The sequence below is a fragment of the Plodia interpunctella genome, chromosome 3, assembly GCF_027563975.2.
Source record: "Plodia interpunctella isolate USDA-ARS_2022_Savannah chromosome 3, ilPloInte3.2, whole genome shotgun sequence".
In the NCBI taxonomy this organism is placed as follows: Eukaryota; Metazoa; Arthropoda; class Insecta; order Lepidoptera; family Pyralidae; genus Plodia; species Plodia interpunctella.
In genome coordinates this window covers 371,569-393,459 of record NC_071296.1, presented here as the reverse complement: position 1 = coordinate 393,459, position 21,891 = coordinate 371,569, and the positions used below count along the sequence as shown (strand labels likewise).

Here is a 21,891-nt window from a genome sequence, read left to right as displayed (position 1 = left end):
GTATTTATAACGCAGTTACAATAAGCCTCTCGTATTTAGTCATTCGAGAGCTTATAGCCTCACGTACAGTCAGCCTCATATAGGTAAGTTACACTGCATGAATCCTAAGACGCGGCAATACTGAGTCTGGGTAGGTTGATGTGTTAGCTATACTGTACTGTTAAGCAGTGAGTAGAAACAGTAATTTGTAAGTTGATAGTATACGAATATGATTTGGCTTTGAATTTTATTTCCTTTGATCGGCATCTTTTGTGTCGTATTTCCTTATCTGGTAGTAACAACCAGTTTCGTTATATCGGTGTCGGTGTCATACGCTTTAGCGCGAATATAGCTTTGTATCATACCAAAGAAATTCAAGCCTGCTTTACTGATTTTTTGCACAGCATCTCAGTCAGTCCCAACTCAAAGTTATTCGGAGAACAATGACATGACTAATTTTAGGTAACTGTTCACTCGAAAACATTTCGAAACCAATTAATTTCAATCAGGAGGCCAGTGCACGCCCGGCCTGATATTTTTGATAAAAAATCCGAATTCGGATCTAATGATGTGTCTCGTTCGTATAACTGGGGAGACTGGACGAATGTCATTAGCAGCTGACAACGTGATTAATTGTCAAAGAGTTCTCACACTCCCGGGGACCACCGATAGCAACAACATTGGACGATAATTATAATGGGCGAGTCCTAACACTTTATAATTATTTAATGTTGGTAGGACTCGTCCATTATGACCACGTCGTTTAGATTTCGTATTACATTTTCTAATGTTCTAACTAAATCATTGTTAAGTAGTTGTTGGAAAAAATTACAGTTCATTTAATGAGGAAATAAATAAAGACTATGATTTCTTCTAAATTCTTTTAATTTTTCCTTATGACAACCCAAGTAAGTTGTTAGCCGAAGGTAGCAAGGTAACAACTTACTTGGATTGTACTACATTATTAATACATGACAACTGTCATGTTACTTGCAAATCTTGCCATACCGTAATAATTTTGTTAATGGGCACATGATGCCACCATTCTACTCGACAAGTGTGAACTGTGAGTCGCGACTACGTGACTGGGATCGTGTTGCTGCACTTTTTCCGCCATGCACCGTTCGCTGCGATTTCGGGGGAGCGAAGAGTCGTGTCACGTCGGGTATTGAAATTAGATAGGGCAAGTTTTTAGCTAGTAGATATTTGATGTCAAGTCAGAGTGTTCATTTTATAACTTAACAAGTCATTTCGATACATGCTTGTTTAATTGTTTTGTGTAAAAATGCATTTGGCCACAATCAGTTGGAATTTGAAGACACTAGTTGTACGATTGTACACCAAATAATAAATAACTAGTTGTTAAGCCCCTTGGACACTTCATTTTGCTTACATATTATTTAGATCTAAAAACATCGTGTATTCGTGAAGCTGCTACAATTTGTTCACTTGCCTGTGAAAAGTAGAAGACAACTGCTATCACTCCTTGAACATTGCTAGAAAATTCATTGTTAGATAATGTCATTCCACTTCATTAGCGTGCAACATCGAGGATAAACAAAACCATAGCTAATAATTTTGTTTTGAGGCGATAGCTAAGTTCGTGGTCGATGTCATGTAATTATTTCCATTGTTAAATCTAGTTTTTAATACATTGGCATTATTATTATTATATTATATTCTCCTACAACTCCACTATTATTACAAGTTACCGTTTTCTACTTCAACATTTATGTAACATATCATTGTTTAGTGTTACTTTGTCATTACTCGCCTAATTCAATATATTAGACAATAACATTAGCTAGGAGAGGGCCCAGACATGTCATTTATCAATGAAGTGAAAACTTTAACAAATATAGCTCAGTTAGCTAAGTTGTATGAATCGAAATAGCAAGTTCGTGGTCAAAGTCACGTAGCCTAGCAACAGCAGCAGCCAAGCGGGAGATCGAGGGACGAGGCGTGTCATTTATCATGGAGTGTTCGACGTCCCGCACCGTCGTGTCTCATGAATACCGGTGTTTTTAATAAAATGGGAATTGCAAATAGAAATGGAAAGAGCTGGATGGTAGGTAGGTACCTTTTGAAATCATTATAGATGAAATGTTAATGTTTATGTTAATTCATATTGGGTGGTTGAGCGCTACAAAAAGTTTTTCCATTTAAATCATCAAGACACGAGCATTACTCAAAAGTAGTATTTTTTTTTTTAAAGTTCCTAAAAATATGTAGGAGCGAAATTTCACATAAATTTAAAAAAATACTTTAAGAAGTAAAAAATGTAAGTACAAATTACCTTACAAACCGGCTTTGAAAAATATAAAGCAAACACAATGTCGCGTGCTCATCAAAAAGATATGATCGATGATTCATGTCAGCGTGTAATGGAACGGTTAGCCGTGCGCAGGCGCCGACTTTCGCGCTCCGTTCTACGCAAAAAACGCCCGACTCGATACGTCATCAGAACTGATATTATATGAACCGATGTTGCCACTTAAATATTACTTTGGCGTTCCGCCAGTTATTTAAAAGCTATCGATTCAAGAGTTTTATTGTTTTATTTAAAATGCAGCTTCACAATTTACTAAGAAATGGCACATGGCCATCTCTTTGTCAAAGTTACAGAACGTATTTAACAAGACTAATAATCTAACCCTTCATGTCATTAAAAGTCTGTAAAAAATATATGTAAAAACCTCTAATGCTGAGGGTTGTTTCACTCCTTGTAATATTTACCTGCAAACAAAGAAAATATGATACATTATGAATGAAAATTGATAAATTATTACAAACAAACAATTAACGAAGTCATCAAAACATTAGACACATTCACACGTAAATCAAATAAGTAAAAAATATTAACATAAAGGCTCATAATTGGTATGACCATCAGCGCTACCTTAGTTACAACGTATTCGATCCATAGATATGATCACATTAAAACAGTTACTGCCCTGGTGAATCACCAGCTACGTGAATCATCGAGGCACATTACACTTCCACAGAGCAACGGTAGAAGGAAAGACACGGCAACTACGAACTACGTTTTTCGACTGTATTTTGAAAGGAAATCTGCATACAAATGCCTGATGGTCGTACATTGTTAGGTAAATACATAATAACACTGAAAATTAAAATAGATTATAGAGACGCCAAGAAAATATTTAACTTCATGAGGAATAAAACACAAGTAATAGTTGCTCAGGCGTCTAAAGTCAAAGTAGATATTTAGCTAATTCGTGAGATTCGGCAGTAGAAGTGGACATTGACATAAATCTTTAGTAGTCTATTACTTTAGATCATCAAGGGCTGAAGGATGAATCACAGTCTGTCGACACACACGAAAAAAATCTCGAATGCGGCGCGCGTACGACGAGGTTAGTGATACTTAATAGCAGCCATGCATGTATTCATAAATATATAAAAGAAATAATTAAAAAAAAATAACTAGAATGTAAAAATAAAACGATTTGTTAAGATTTTTGAATTACAAAACATACGCCCGATACAATGAGTAAAACAAAAATATGTTAGTTGGAGATTTAACAAACCTCACAGATATCAATTTTATGGATGGCAATATTTTTATAGGTCTATTGACCTTCTATTGTAACAGTTCATTTATGAACTTAAACGGGCCTCTTGTTCACGGAAAGTAGCATCAAAGTTTCCTAAAGTAAGCGAGGAAAAAACCCTTGGAGAGTTTTCCACAAAAGCATTGAGCGACTTGATACAAGGCTTTTGCGCGGAAACTGTCGACGAGGAGGAAATAAACAGACAGATAGGAAACATAAAGCTATCGGATTTCCTCGAAGCGTAGGACTTGTCACGGACAACTTAGAAATAGACTTAATTGAAATGCTAAGCTGAGAGCGTGGGGAGAATTGCAATACTGTATAATGTATACACGAGTCGGGTCGGGATTGTTATAAAATTTCAATTCTTTTTTTTATAAATATATTAGGACAAATCACACAGATTGAGCGAGCCCCAAAGCAAGTTCGAGACTTGTGTTATGGGATACTATAACTCAACGATACAATATTTTATAACAAATACATATATAGATAAACATCCAAGACCCGGGCCAATCAGAAATAGATCATTTTCCATCATGACCCGACCGGGGATCGAACCCGGTAGCTCTCGGTTCAGTGGCAAGAACTTTACCACTGCGCCACCGAGGTCGTCGAATTCGAGGTCCTTTCTTGATTCCTTGCCCATGCGATTGAAGAAATGGATTGAGTTGCTATACTTTTAAACCTATTTCTACAGCGAATATAATATTCTCAAATGGGTATTAATTATTAAATTTCGTTAAGTAGTCAGGGGTAAGACGGATCCGAAGTGTTGATCTGGTTGCTGATAGTCCAAAAATAGTGTGATCATTGCAAATGTAATGGAGGGGAAAATGAAGGTATAAGACCATAAAACGTAGCGTTCACTGCTAAAGGTGAACACCATAAAAAGACAGTGGCTTCGCGGAAACAAGGCAAGCAAGCTGGTCGCTAAGGTTACCACATCCAAAACCCCGAATTTTGTCTTGTTTTTTGATAAATTAGCAAGCAACGAGAAGAATGTTTTGTGGATTCGAACAGAAACCAACTCTAAAAATGACAAATTACTTTTTCACTGAGGAAATCAGTTACTTTTATCATATTAAAAGTAATAACATAAATGTTACTTCGTTAAAGCGTGTTTCTGCTCTTTTCAGGAACGTTAGTCATCAAAAACACAAATAAATTATAATATATCCTGCCTAACCATTATATACATTATCCCTACCAACCTCTCCCACTCTTACTTCAGAGAGTGTCAACCCTAGCTAAGGTATCGCAGACGACGGCCATAAATATCTCGGCAACAAATCACCCTGTATACTTAATTAGGAAACGCTACATGTTCGCGTCTCATGCAAAATATGATCTCATTGCGGAGTTACGTACTGTTTAACTACATGAGTTACACAGCATTGACCTCTATTCATTGGTAACAGTGGTGAATTTGCAATGGTTTTGGCAAGGTAGATTCTCAGTCCTTATACTGCTATCTTGTTTCTATGGGGATCATGACAACGAACATTTGCTTAACTTTTATTGATAAATTTGGCTGGAATGTTACCACGCGCGTGGAGAGAACTAGTGAAAAACAATACTTTGATCATATGAACGAATCCTTCATAATGACATAGTACAATCTTTCGCGGTTAGTTTTGACAAAATATATTGATAGTTATAATTGGGCAAAAGTTCTAAAGAATACACGAACATCTCGAGCATATTCAATAACCTCTTAGTCTTGTTGATTGCTACGCCAGCTTACCTCCTCACGCCAACGATCCATAATGAAATGCAAGAAATTAGACAATCTGCTAACAGATATCACATGTCCTTACGCTTAGTTTATAAACCGAGTTACAGTTGCAAGTGTGCAGTGGCTATCATCCCACTCAGCATAGATTTCATTGTGATTAGTACTGACTGGTAAGATCTTCGTCCAGACAAAGAAAGATGAATACACAATTTTAGCATATCCTAGAGAGAAGTGAAGGAAAAAAATACTTAAGAAACGAAATTATATTCATATTCATACAATAGTCTCAATCTCAATGGCTTTAATAAATTTATGACGGAGTAATGCGAGTAGGCTGCAAAGCCCTTGGCAAAGTTTGGAACCCTGTTATAATTCCTGTTCGAAACCGCTGACAGCTTTGTTAGAATAAGGGCTTAGACCGGGTCTATATGCGGAAGATATGTTCGAGACAATCTTATAATACCAATATTGGTCGGGAAAATATGGTTTCGAGAAAGTGGGGAAAAGATTTAAATCAAGTGATTTTCAATACATCCTTGAACTGATAATCTGTTATATATATAAGTAGTTTATCTGTTGAGAATTAATGAATAGTATTTTTATATAAAAGTTACGCTTTTTCATATCATATATAGCAACGAAACTAAAAATAAATAAACGAAACGTATAATAAAACATATATGAAAACATAATGATGATGATAATAAAGGGCGTGAAAGCATAATAAATAGTTTTAGAGTAAATAACAACATTTAGAATAGCGTTATACATAAGTTGATGCATAGTAACAGTTCGAGGTTTGACTAAATTACGTCACTATAACTCTTACGCCGAGAAAGTTCACTGAACGAGAAACAATTCAATTGAACTCACAGATTACAGGACGGTCTTTAATCAAATAATGAAAAGATAACATTCAGAACGTGAGTTGTATTTTCACAAAATACGTAATATCTTAATCAGCATAATAATCAGTTATACGATGCCTACTAGAAATGCCCCATTGTCAATTTTGGACTCAAAACAATTTTGGATTCAAGTTTGGAAATGATCATTTCCCTAACTGAACCATCTGGGACATTTGACAGTTTGTTCAGTCGATTTGCCACGGACAACACGTCCTCCTCGACACAGAAAAATTCCCAAAATCACTGCTGAAATTGAACATTACATTTAAACCTAAAACCATGACTAGTTATAATAAGCCTTAACATTTTCTGCCAAGATGAATCCATGCAGTATTCAATCGAAAGAGTTTAAGTAATTACTTATACCACAAGGGTTTATTTTCTATTTTTTATGATGAACACATACAAAGAAGAAACAGAGAATGAAGGTAAAGATGTAGAACTTAGTAGGGCAAACATTTTGAATTTATAAGAACTTTAGCCAACTGTAAATCTAAAGTACGTCTTTAGGTTAATTTCCCTAATTAGTTTTTAATGCCTCATAAAATCGCTAGCAGTCTATACCTCGACCCGCATCATGTATATCGGCTTCTAGGCTGCAATTTGCGCGACAGCTGCGCAATTTATCGTCGCCTTCAACTTGCTCTGCGATGCCATTTCTGTATAGGAGATTACTATCAGATTCCCATAAATATATTTCGAAGATTAGTAGTAGCCAGTAAAGTTTATGACAGTTTTGAAACAACGGTGGAATATGAAACGGAAATTGAAGCTTGAGTAACCATTACTAAAAAATGTAACTATCAAGGTGATGAAGCTTGAGCTTAGGAAATTATAATTGTCAATTATACAGGAGAAAATAAATTATTCACTACTTTTATTAGCAAAACGAAACAATTTGATCGAGGACCTATAAACTCGTAATGACTGCATAATGTTAACAGTTCATTAGCAAATAAATAGTTGGCGATAACAACTGTGAACGTGGTCGAGGAGTCAAAGCCCCCATTTGTTTATCTGGAGGCAGGACCGGCGCGCCCACACGCATTACGAAGGGTGCTTCGCGGCTGATTGGTACAGTATAGCATGGTCACGTATTGGACGCATAAACAATGTTATCCCCATGTTAGAAAGGTTACTCTTCACAAATGTAAAAAGCGCGTGAGCAACTTTATATGCGGAGTTTCCTATACATACCCACACCACAACAATTTTTTAATCTTTTGTGTTGACCGAAGTCAGCCATTAAAAAGCCAGAAATGATTCAAGATCTGTAAACATTTTTCCTTTCCAAAATCAATGATAACTAAATCAAATGCGTGTCTTATTTTTTTCCAATTATACCAGAATTGATACTTGCTTTTCAATACCGTGGAAATATAGCGTATAGAGTGGGCATTGGTTTTTCATCTCTGACCTTTATTGTAATTTATCGATGTGAGTTCGCGACGTCTATTGAAGCACAACCATTAAGATTTATGGTCTGTAGTCCGAGGGAAATGTCCCATTCGAACCTTACATGTTGGTGATTTTATGGAACACATTCGTGTACGTTGTGTGAAGCGATATCTCTTAGTTGGCTCGACGAAAGTACCAATGTTGTATCTAATACTGCTGATCGCTAAGATAGATTGAGGACTGAGGATATCATTCCTGTTTTGTATTCCTTTTATTTACTCAACAGTCAGTGATACATTCTTGTAGTCAACAATATAATTTGTAAATAAGTTGTAAAATATTATTGTATACAATAAAACAGTAGCATGTAAAACGTTAGTATTATTTTACAAAGAAATGCTTGTTAGTACATTATCGCTTGTTCTAGTTGCAGGCAATGTTTCTAGCGAGCGGAACGAAGCAGCTTTAGTACTTCCGAGATGACGTCTTATTTCTAGAAACGAGCGAAGAAAAACCACTATAATTACATATAACCACTTAATTTGATAAAAGCGTTGTCCGGATTATGAATTTACGATCCATACTTAATTAAAGTACAATAAATTAACAGTAAGATTCTTCAACTGATAATTACAATAATGATTCACTAGTTAAAATAATAATGTCAATTATTCTAAAGTGATCTGTTGTTTGTGAAGTGAGATGGGACAAATGCTGAAAATGGACGAATTAAATAAAATAGAATAATTAAATTGGAAGATTGGTATACTTTTGACAGGACAAAACCATAATAGTAGGATAAAAGTTTAATTCGTAAGTGGTGCGAATTTTCTTCAAGTACATTGATGGGTAACCATCAATTGAATCTATGCCAAGTGCAACATGTTGCAATCTTTATAATATTCTCTACTGTTCACTTTCTCTGAAAATGCATAAAATGATGGCTAGGGTTCTTGGCTACAACCATCTTACGATATAGTAAGTTAAATATGATAAATCTCGTGCTCTCCGTGTTGACAAGCGAGCAATCCCGACAGGTGTGACTATCGTGATAATGATATAAAATAATAGTACAACTTGCCAAGATGTTTTAATGGTGTATAGCGTAGCTTGAAATAACTCGCCTAGTAATTGTATATTATTTAAGTACAATTTTTTTCGATTGAAAGAATCACTTGACGTCATTGAATCGTTATTCAAATTTGTTAACCCCACAGGGTGTTTTTTTAATTGCTAATTGAAAACTTAATATAAACAATATTTGATACATTAGCTGTGTCAGCAATACCACTGCCAATGACAAACTCTAGCCCAGCCTTCGTTTGAATAGAAACATTGTTAAAAGACAAAGAGCACTGAGAAAAGACCACAACGGCAAGATTTCAGTTTTTTGCCTAGTGGCCTCCTATTATAGTGCAAGTACGTCGTTCTCTGCGCATTTTCACGGGTCATTGGTTGCATTCAATGCCACCCGGCAAACATAGCTACAAGTTACATGTGGACCGATCGTGTTTGCCATCGGCTCCGACCACAGAAATACATTTATATAGATTCCAGAACTTTATTTACTTGCAACATCTTCATCAGAGGCATTGACATGTCTCTATTGTTGAGGCACTATCCTGGATATTAAATAACCTAACTTCCTATTAAAAAAGAAATTTGGTTTATGCATCTTCAAGTCAAGACTAGTTCAGTTCCAGTTAGATAGTTTGTCTGTGGTACCAATCCTTCATTGGCTTTGTTTGCGGGATGAAGCAGATGAAATGGGGAACTTCCTCATTTTCTTCATATCAGAACGAGATCCTAAATACAAAAATATATAATGTGTAGTTTATAGGTAGTCATAATAATAATGTGGGACTGGAAAATGGTGACAGCAGTGATAGTTGTTTGCTTTATTATAATTATTTTTTCTTTATAAGATACGACTTTAATCCCTTAATTTCCACTAGACTAGTCTATGGCTCAAATGTGAAGCAAATCCCCACATCTGTTAGAACAATAACCATTCACTTTCAAAACGCAATAGACGAGCCACGATTGCCCACGAGTGCATTTGGCATTGGCCGTAAGATCATTGCTCTCGGTCCTTTCTCTCGTCTGGGGCCCGTCTGGCTTGCAGCTCAACTACCAATCGTTGCTGGAGGCAACTTTTACCACATTATATTGGTTCACAGGTAATGCCTGTGTTCCTAGCTGATAAAATCACTGGCGTATGGTTCCGAGAATAGGAGTACTCCATATCCTCTCGCGGATGTCGTACGAGACGACTAAGGGACATATAGCCTTAGCAGCTGAAACAACAATAGCATATCAAAGGACGGTTGACGTCAGGCAAGCGGCTTGTTGTAAAATCACAGCCGAATCCTCAAAATGTTAATTCTTGGGTTGAATGCGGCAATAACATCATGTACACATTATTTTTCAAATCGAAGCAGCACTTCCAAAGTAAAGTCTTTGTTATATTCGTAAAGTTAATAGATAAGATGCGTTTATTTTCATTTAAAATGTTTTAGCACCAACTTTCACAGTCAATTGCTGACTCACCATCACCGCCGTCTAGGGCTGGTCTGGGCTCGTTGCGTCACGGCTCGCGCCCGACGTCACAGATCGGATAATTGGTGTAAAACGATTTGTTACTCTAACAAGGTTACGCTGGTTAGCCTAATTTGTCTGTAGAATGTTGAAAATGTGACTTCTGAATCGGATGACGGCTTAGAGTGATGAAAAATGTGTTAGACGTGGAGTATGATAACTTTTTGAAGGTCCAATGGGTAAGGTTTCAGATGGGAGGTGGTCGAATAGCCGAATGGTGACCTTGAATAATTGAACCCTACTATGTTTATAGACAAATATAGTAGGGTTCAATTGTTGAAAGTCCAGTAGAATATTTTAACATTGCCCTTTTTTATATCCTCCTTAAAATAATATAGCGTTTCCATGGGCTCCCTTACACTATAAACAGTAAACACATCAGTAAAATATATTTTATGACCGCAATAAAATACCTCTGAAATGTATTCAACTATGCGAGACAAAAGCATTGAAAATAAAACGTTTTCCAACGTAGTCCGGGAGCTATTTCCATTGTGTGACGAAACGTTTCATTGAGCTTTCAGCAGGATATTATAGTCCAAGGCTTTTGAAAAATTTTAATTGAGTTTTTCTCAAAGTACACAAGATGTTCGAGAGACGGGGGTACTGATCTGGTAAGCCACATTTAGCTGGTGAGAAGGGCTCATTGGTGAAATTAAGACTGAGAGATAGTGTAGGTGTGACCTGAAGCCTGAACCTGCTTCGCTGGTGAGAGGTCCTAGCACTACATTTCCTGAATTGTAGAATGAACATTTAAAGTAGTATCAACCATCAGTATGTTCGATTTTAGAATGTCACTGAATGAACCGATCGAATTCTAGATAAAAGGTAATCTATTGATAGAATTCAATTTCGATTAGTACAACGAAGGTTGATCATTAGTGCCTAAACCACAAAGTAAGTAGGTCACTCTAACTCTAATATTTAGAATCGTCATTGATTGATTTTGGAAACGATTTCATCCTCAAGGAAATTGACGGATCGTAATGACAGCGCGGCCGCAGCGGTCGAAACGCTCTAGGAACCACGCGATAGCGTGACGACGACAGAAAGACGTTCGTGGACGTTTGCTTTTATAATATTACTATGGTTAACTAGTAATTTTTTGTTGTTTTTAATTCTGTAGAAATCACAACAGAGTGCTCACTTAATACTTTCTGTTCTTTACTGTGATATACCTATCTCAATATTACCTCTCCCCAAGGAATAAACCTGGGAGGTCTAAAGTAAGGTCATAGCAGCATCAAACATATAGTATTTGAGAATTTTACGTCTAATTGAGCTATAACGGCTCCATAATGGTGATGATTACTCATTAAACTCTCGTAACTTCGAGGTGTCGTCAAAATTTCATTAAAGGCGTTTTCAAAAGGACAGTAAAATTATGTTCAAATATTAACATTTATGCGCCGCCAGATATTTATTGAACCATAATAACGTAATATGTGAGCTTTTACACAGCTGGTATTTATAATAGTACAGGGAACAATTCAGCCGTACTGTATCAATAGTGGACGCCGAATTGTGTACCCGAGATCAACCCGGGCTCAATAGACACCTTTCTATTCTGTGAAAAAATAAATGACAATAGTAACAATACTCAAAAGCAACTAAGCTATGGTCCAAATATGAAGGTAATTTAAATTTTGCATTCCAGTAGTTGTGTGGCTCTCTAGCTAAAATTTTAATGATTATTTAACTCTAACTACATTAGTTAGCGTCACTCATAGCCAACTTTTACATGAACTCCTGAATTTTCACGTAACATACTGCATGACATGTAATATTTAGATATTCTATTTTTAGTCTAGCTGTATTATGTACTCACATGGAGATTGTCACAATCAGTTCAGCAGAAAATATACCATGGTACGAAAGCTTCGGTATTACGTGGCGGGACTGTTGAAAGAATCATTTCAGAAACATATTACACAGTTACATGACAGCTACGTGAAAGTCTAATCATAAGATGTTAATAAAATAGCTCGGTCTGCGACCACGGCCATTGCAAGGTCGTTGAGACGTCAGCAACATTAAATAAAAATGGTTAGTGCTAAGTCCCATTAATATATATTTTTTATAGTTATTGATAAAATTGCTGTTGATGAAAAATCAATTAGCGGAAATTTAATAACATTCAAAAGGTAATAAATATGTACACAAGAGAAATGACTTGTATTGGCAGAGTGTATATTTAGCGACATTTATTATAATCTTGGTTAACGAGCTCTTTAAAAACCGACGCTCAGAAAATGAGGAGTACATTTTTATTGCAACCGGCTCAGACGCCATTGCGTGCGGCCTGGACCAGTACTTAACAATAATCTAGATAAAACCTCCACTTATAGCGCCATTAGCGAGGATATACATACAGAGCTGGCCTATTTTAAATTATAGGCCATAAAATGCAGCACATCTTAGGTTTTCTTGCAATGACAAAAGGCGTCAAAGTTTTTTCTGTATATAATTGCATTTGTAAACTCTTATGTTCGATGATTCCAGCAAGAAAGTGTTGGGTTTCATTGCGAGAAGATTCGATAATGAAAAGTGAATTGCACACTCGCACTGCGGCTTATTTAGCTTTCAACCATGACATAGTTTTAGAAAACTCTGGTTTCTAGTGAAGATGAGCACCATGGAACAAGTGCCAACCCTAGTGGCGTCAAGACATAGCTGGTCTACGAGCGAAGTGGCAATATTGTAGTGTTAATTGGATGTCTCATCACAAATCTAGACTTAATTGCTACTAACGGATCCGTCACTCCTTTTTATCACGTTCAACTACATTTTAGCGACTTATGCTAATGACTAGATGTAGTTTCGTCTACAATAAACAAATTAAGTAACGATTACACAACATTTGAAATAGTGACACGAAATATAAGCACAAAAGTTATACGTGTGAACGTCACAAGAATATTATTAATTCTATTTGCCTTTAAATTTCATTATGTTGATTCATTATGACCTTATCCACAGGTCTTATCATTATTTTCCGAAAATAAACTGAGGTATTAAACCGTAAAAATGTAACAGATAAGCCAAAGTAACTTAATTATTTTTCTGGATATTCCGCAGTTGTAATTTGATGCTTTTACATTCCTTATATATGTTAAATTATACATCTGTCACTGCAAATTTTACATATCCTTACATATTATAATATGTTGCACTGAATGAAATAAATCAGAATTACTGCCTAATTAACACCTCCGTATTCCACAGCCCGCATTCGGAACAAAGTCGCGACGCTTTCCGTCCGGAAAATTCCAGAATTCATCGGCTCCTCTCCGTCCGGATTGCACGATCGTCATCCGGTGATTACCACTTGATTGCTGCTATCACCGGTTTACCACAGATAACATTACGGGCCGCTACGGAGAAAGGTCACGTTGTTCACTGCTATAGTATTTATAAATTATGAAATTAACCGAAACTTGTGCAATCAACAGCATTTAAAATCTAATCAAATTCATAGCAAATCCTCCACATAAGACTACCCAAACAAATATCTTTACTCCAATGTTTAACACAAAAGTATTACTTGATCGAACTTGGCTTTGTAATTTATGGTATATGCGTTGCAATTTAAAAAAATAGCTGCAATTAATAATAAAAAAGTATCGTAACGTAACTAGGTCCAGGCTAAGTATTTTCCAAAGTAGATTTTTGGCAGATTAATTGGGCAAATGGAAATTCTCCGAAACGCCTCTAAGTAAACTTTCAATTTAATTTAGTTGTACCTACCTTGACGAAGGAGTATAAGCGAGGGTAAAATTGATCTAGAAAATATATCACATCCTAATATTTCAAAAGCTTTCTCAAACTAGTTAGTCCGTACATATACGTCAGCAGTTAAAAGTGGACTTTCTTCTCATATAAAATTCTTTGAATCATCATTTTCACTTTCTTAGAAAAAGTCACACAAAAAATCCCCATAGAGCTGGCTTCATAACTGTGTCACTGACCCACTGTCGAAAGTATATCTGATACGAGCACATATTTAGTTGTGACATTGAGTCATTCAAATATAAACTTTACGTTATCTCAATAGAGTTCAAGGCGAGCGCTTGGAAGACTGTCTAAAAATTGTAGCAAAAAAACAGTGACCGATAATTTTATAATGATGAATGAGCTCTGTCGCCTGTGCCTCTTCAATGGGTCTTCGAAAAAAGTTCTTGGAACGAAAATAACTTAAGAGTGGGTGTCAAAGAATGTAAAGCTAAAAATAGAACAAGTAAAAGAAATTTTATGAATAGCTTGATTCCAATTTAATTAAGACTGAACGAGTCAACGCTTAGACATTGTTCAATTATTCCATGACCCTAATTAGTTTAGTACTATATTGTATCTTGACACATAGGGTGAGTTGCACCGTCAATTATGACGTTAACTTTAACGTGCGCATAAAAACACAAAGTACGTCATTTTGTCTAAAAAACGCGTGCCAGTTAAAATCAACGTCAAATTTGACGGTCAAACTCACCCTTAGAGGTAGGTTAAAAACAGTTATAAGAAATCGATGGTCGAATGTGTTTCAAATAGAACAATACAATCATCAAGAAACAATTGCTACATCGGAAAATGAGAAACAAGGTGTTATTCTTCAAGGAATTTCATTGAGCGTATAGCTGGGCCGGGCTTCGTCTTCATGGGAATTTGGAATTCATTCATTTCCTCAACAAGGCAAACAGACCAAAATCTTTATGGTCAATGTTAATGATTTTGATGACCATCAATATAACAATTAATACCTCCTCCAATAAAACTTGTTAAAGGTGTTTTGGTTTGTTTGCATAATAAATCAATGAACTGCCATTCTAAACCCTATCGACCAATTACTTACTATAAAAATAATTCAGTAATTAGGTACGACACAGATATAAGTGCCGGCTGATGTGAGATGGACACACGACCTTTGAAGGTCGATATGGGTATAACAATAGTACGGAGACAGTTTTGTTATAGACTGTACTAATGGAGTATAGCTACTACTTGTGTAGACACCGTGAACTTGACTGTGTTAAATTGTGTTAAAACAGTCAATACTTACTTTTTTAATAAGATCACTAGTGTTAAAGTTATGGTTTACTGATTCAAATGTAGTCGCATTTTCGGGACTTGATTTACGTGTTGTAAAACGATTACATTACAATTTTAGATAACCACAAAGTAGTTGCGCCCTGGGGACCCGCTCCCGAATTTCGGGTTTAAAGTTAGGTGTAAAACAAATATATAATCGAAATCAGTAGATCTTACGTGATTGCGACACCGATACTCTTTAGACCGCGAGTTTTACATGAGCTATCGTATAACGAGCAAATTGTGATATCGGTGTTAATTTCCAGGTGGCATGGTTACACGGAGATTAACTTGTACCCAGTTAACTCAGAAACAACAGTTTTTGACCGTAGGTGCGAATATTGCCAACAGTGATTTTACCAATCTTATTAACATGACCACAAAGTTCAATATTTGACTCTGCAATAAAGAAATTTTATTATTTTCTATGTACACCTATACTGTAATATTTTTTTTTAATTGCAATCGTTTAAAAAGTATGTACGAGTCTTTAAAAGATACGAAAATAATTAATACATAAAACAATCAAAGTGGTCTTGGAACTTAGGCCGACATGAGGGTCCGATGGACAGAAAGCGATAGTGAAACTTGCGCAAGCGCCGAATCGCCGGTCGTTGCCCGTCGCGTCTGGGGAAAGTAGCTGCTCGTCAGGTAATCATTATGTGTAATTAGTATTTAGGTGTCAATGGACCGGGAGACAATAAGTAGTGTAGTGACAATAAGTTTGCCTTTGAAACAACTGTCAATTGTCATCATCTCAATAAAAAAATGCACTACATTTTTGTCACGAATTTGATGTGTAAAGTTAAGTCTTCTGATTTTTATTAGATGGAAATTTTCTGCAGAACTCTTGTCCATAAGAACATGAACATTGCATTATACAATCTACAAATATTATTTCTTTTGATATTTTTTCTAAGCAGTGGTCCTATCAGAGAGCTATAGTAGGTAGAAAGGTAGAAATTTAAATTATTAATACATATTTAAATTACTTAATTTAATAAAACAAATTTTAAATAAACAAAAATTTAACTAAATATACAACCACAGCAATGGACAGTATTAACACATTAATTTGATGCGACTCAATGATGGTATGTTCAGTATATATATGTGTGTGTACATTGGCGCCGTTCTGGATTATAATGTTTAATTATTAGCGAGTGAACTGTGCCAGGAACATATAATGTGCTGTCAACCATCAATATGTTTGGTTTAATATATTCCTATTATACTATTGGTCAATTTCTAACAAAATCTTAAATAATATTTACTCAGGATCCTGTCTAAGATTCTTATATAAAAACAATAAGCACACATATTAGAATAACAATGGATTTTGAAAAACTTTTAAATAATTTTCTCATGCTGAAGTGAAAAAATGTACCCAGGTATATTGATAAAAACAAAGCTACTAGTGTACATAGATCTTCTGACTGAAGTATTTTGAGACCAAAACTTTCACATGTCTAGTCGTGAAACTAAGATATATTGAGTACCGCTAAAGTTTAGGTGTTCCACCTAGTTAGAGGCTAAACTTTCTTTTTGCAAATTAATTGAGAGATTCTTTGCACTCCAATACTGCTTAGATCAGTGCAACTGACTTAGACTATTGACTTTTATAGTATAGGTATTGTCAGCTGTGATGTTACCTTTTTTATTTTATTGTTGACTAGCTTCACTCCTGTGAGATTTTTGGGATAAAAAGGGATAAAAAACCCTATGTGTTATTCCAGGTTATTTTCTACCCATGTACCAAATTTCATAACAATTGGTCCAGTAGATAATGTGTGAAGAGGTAACAAACTTACTTTCCCATTTATAATATTAGTTGGCATGGGATTAGTTGGGATTTCTTAGTTTATGAAAACTGCATTACAATAACAATGCTCTATAATCAATATGGTCATGATGCAATTATGTACTTTTTTGTAATTGTTTTTTCAAATGAACATAAATAAATAAATTTATGTGTATCTTGTCTTCGTGTATGTGACTAACATATACCTACATCTAAGGAAATCAATAAATTATTTATTTATAAATTAATCCAGATGTCTAAGTAGGTAGATACTATTTTAATTCACTTTTATGGCATTGGCTGCATAATATCTTTTATTAAAAAATGAGTATGAGTGTTTAACACACAATCACATTTACTAAATCATTTCTAGTTACTGTTTAGAAGAACTTGAACCTAATAATCCAATAAGACAAGTTTCAAACTTATTTTGGGGTTAACTCAATCTGTATGAATTGTCCTTATATATTATTATGTAATTGTAATAGTGGTGACAACATAGCACGCCAGCGGAGGAAAAAAGTAGGAATGCAGATACTGCCCCATGCTCTATGACGGCATACGGCAGAGAGAACATACCTAATGAATGAAAAAGTAAGACCTCTATTATCAAATATGGCTATAAAATCATGACAAGAACTAGCTATCTAATTAAACTGTACAATCACATTTGTAATACCCACATTATCTGACAGAATGATTTCATTACAAAAAAAAATATTAACAAAGGAATAACCTTGCAAAATAGATAAATTTTAATCCTCTAACAATATTCAGTAATCAATATTACTTATTATTTTAACTACTGATCAACATCTTTCAAAATTATGTTTAGGGTGCTACTCGGAAACCTTCAATATTTTGGACCGTAGGTTGAAATAAGTATGTATTACTTTATAAACTCACATTTGAGTGTTCATAATAAGAAATCAATGTGATTTACTGGGCCAGTGTGTGAATTCATATTCACAATTCATAACAACAAAAACATATCACATTTCAAAAATGATCATACCTACATCACTACAAAAAAAAAACAAACGGAATTTGCAGTAATATCATAAAATAAAACAATAATATGCATTATTGCGTCTCATTTCGGCTGTATCAGCTAACCTTGTGAATCAGCTGATGATAATCATGAGTTACACTGGCCCACATTTCGTCGCACACAATGTGGACACAAAACAATAATTCGTGTAATTTATTGAACTTACCTCTTCACGGCGTTTTAGCCACCGTCCGCACGGGCTCTCCTCCAGGATTTCACTCTCATCCTCTGAATCCTCCCCGCTTTCCCTGGGAGACTTTCGCTCCTTGTCAATGCTCCTACCTCCGGACATAGCAACGCAGTAACGTCACTACACACACAAAACAATATCACTGCACAGTCAACTAATACTTCACAGACGTTTTCAATCAGAAAACACTGGATGTATTTTCAAAATACACCTTTTCTTGTAACCATAATATCCAAGGCTGTAGCTCGAGACGTCACTAATGTTTCATCCCAAAGCATTATTCGATACACAAAACTTATCACGACCGTGTACGCGTTAAATAATGAAGTTGAATGATTGATCTACAAGACACGAGAACACACAACGTCTGCAAAGAGCTCTCTCATTATAATTGAAATAAATTGTTCACCGGCGTAGCTCTCGACGTATTTCTGTCCGACATAAATATAAAAACCATAGAGTAAAAATTCATTTTTTTTTTATCAGCAACAACCATAGACTATTTTCTAGAACGGTGACTTGCTTGGTACGACTTATTTTTTCAATAATTAATTTTAAATAATTAGACCCATCAATTAAGTATATAATTGTTTATTTATAATTACTTTTATTTGAAGAAATATTAAACTAGAATAAACAATCCATGTAGAATTGAAAATAAATTATTTCACCGCCATCTATGTAATGCGAACAAAACCTTTATGCTAGTGACATCTATAGTAAATTCTGAACAATATTTATGAAAGAAAACACCTAGGTACGATGTGCTTGTCCATTTAAATGACTTTATAAATTAAAATTTGATGGCGCTGTAAATACATTTTTTTTTCGTCATCGTTAATCGTTAATTGGCCAAAATAATATGCCGGCACCATACTATTCCACCAACAGTTTGCCAAACTTTGGCGGAATCGATATACATACCAATTCTCGTACGAGACCGCAAGGAAGGCCACCACTATCACCAATCGCAGACAGATGAAAACCGAATCCGTCAAAGTTTGGCCAACAGCTCACGGCAAGTCCACTGCTGATGACCATCACGATTGGAAAAGATTTGAAGAGGCCTATGTCCAGAATTGGATACAGAACCTGCTAGAGATAGTCACTAAAATTAAATGCTTCGATCTGTACCAGATGGGAAGGACTTACCCTCACTCGAATAAAGCCGATCCATCATAAAACGGGAAGAACCGATTCTCTCAATGTAAGTTTACGACGTTACTAGGTCGGATTGTTACACTGTTTCGTTCCTTTCTGCAGCCTTTATGTAAAAGTCGTAAAATAAATTGAGATGCACAAGCAAGGGTCTACGTCTACTGTTTTATTTTTCATTAAAATTACATAAGTAACCTACCTACTTGAACATCCAAAGGTATCCCTGTGCGATTCAGGTTCTATCTAGGAAGATAGAAGAAGGTATCCAAATTTCATTAAAATCCATGCATAAATTTTTATTTCGCAGATTTTTCAAATATCTTTCAAACTTAAGCATTAATAATATCAATGCAATGATATATATATATAGGGTCTTGGATTCTCATATATATATAAGTATGAGAATCCAAGACCCGGGCCAATTAGAAAAAGATCATTTTCCATCATGACCCGACCGGGGTTCGAACCCGGGACGTGTCGGTTCAGAGGCAAGCACTTTACCACTGCGCCACCGAGATCGTGAAAGTAGTAATTTAATTCATTGTGTTTAGTTTAGTAATCTAGATTTTTACTTAGTGTGGGCCGTTCACAATTGTCTATTATTAAAAGTTGTACGTAACTATATATTTTTCTCATGTTTTTATTTTCACATTTTCATTACACCCATACATCCCAATGCGGCGCTACGGATTCAGACATTGATGGATTACTATAAATATGGAACTGAACTATCCGATTGTTTCAATAAGAATTCAATTCTAAAGCTTCCATATTTTTGCTTTGAAATGTGCAACACAAACATACGAATGTTTACGTCGTTTGAGATCACTGTTGTTTGAAGTAAAACTGGGAAAATACTGCGGAAATAACAGCTGCTACAATTTGGACGTGATCGAAGTAATTGTTGGTTTTGATTTGGGCTTTGCATCAACTGCAAATACCTGCAGGTACCTGCAGGACGACACAGTTCGTTGTGACTCAACGTTGACGTAGGCATCAAAACTTCATACAATTTCTGCGTACAGACAACACGGACCTACGTCGAAACGACGGAGTGCTACTGAGCAATGGGGCATGACTCGTTATAGGTCCGCAGAAACCCTGTAAAAGGAATTAGGTATAAGCATGGAATTAGTAGGTACTCCGTACAACGAAGTACTTACTAAATCCATATAACTTGTATCCTATTACAGATGTCATAGGTCATATAGTATGAAAATAATCATGGAATTAGTAAGTACTGGAGTACCTACTAATTCCATGATAATTATACAACTGTCTCTGTCGCTCTCATTTCAAATGTATCGGTTCATCCTGCTGTCATAGCACTCAAGTTATATTTTACAAAGTATAAGACCCTATTCATGAACGCCGAATCTCAGTTAGGTTAATACTCAGCCTTTTCACCATCTGAAAGGTATGGAATATGGAAACAAAGAAGATTAAAATACTAAGTTTTCTGTATACTACCTAATATTGTTTAGATTCCAGAAATACACTATCGATCATCTTTAAGGCGACTCCAAATACATTGCTGGTCTTCTTCTTAGCGTGGAGATTCGGAGAATGATATTAGTAAAGACAATAAGACGCTACTGATATAGCATCGTCTATATATTATATAGTTTATATATAGCATTACAATAATATATCGTCGGTTTTTCCTTGACGCGCGCGTATACATAAGATTTTTTGAAAATATCTGTCAAGCGTCTGTCACTTTGTAATTCTTCAGTCTCATCCATAAGTTTAGCTCTGCAAGGGACCATTGATCGGCTGTTTGCCGACGCATGGTCGTCATAAAATGCTCATTTCAGCCAAATAATTCAGTCCAGTCTCTGTTTTTTATAACAGAGACTGGACTGAATTATTTGTCCCTTCAATTTGGTCACAAGAGTTTTTATCAGCTTACAATTCCAGCGTGTACTGAACTGGCTGGTCTAGAAATGTTAGACAGAAATTAGAAATTTCTGAGAAGACTATCTAGTCTATAAGTAAGTATCCAAAGTCATGAGACTTATACGTAGAAAAATAATTATGACTTGCATTTTAACCTACAAGGAGCAAGTTCGAAAAGTCATTTCTGGACACAGCAGTCAAAGGGGTAGAATAGTTTCGCGCAGAATAGTGGAATAACTCGCATATGTCAGACTTTTTCGAGTCGCCTAAGCGGCAAAGTCATTTAGTTCTCGTCATCAATCATCTTCGCAAGCGCCATTCTCGGCAAATGACAAAATGTCTGGATGATCGGCTGCGGAAGAGCCCAAATGTTTGCTATTGTGATGCCAAATGCCTACATTTGCTCTTCACCAGACGATTTCTCATGATAGTTCGTGATGCAGCAACTAAGGGTATATAAATAGGTTGAACTCTGATATTTGTGATTCTATTTCTGTACTATAAATACTTAGAT

General features: G+C 35.6%; 1 protein-coding gene across 1 annotated transcript in view; it reads right to left on the bottom strand.

The window, feature by feature from the left end:
* The window catches only part of Madm (MLF1-adaptor molecule), a 56,665-nt gene extending 37,909 nt beyond the window's left edge, over positions 1-18,756 (bottom strand). The window contains exon 1 of the mRNA XM_053769074.1: positions 18,297-18,756. Within this exon, the coding sequence (XP_053625049.1) occupies positions 18,297-18,422 (126 nt within the window). The 5' untranslated portion in view covers positions 18,423-18,756. The remainder of the gene's footprint in view (positions 1-18,296) is intronic.
* Positions 18,757-21,891: the final 3,135 nt, after the last annotated feature.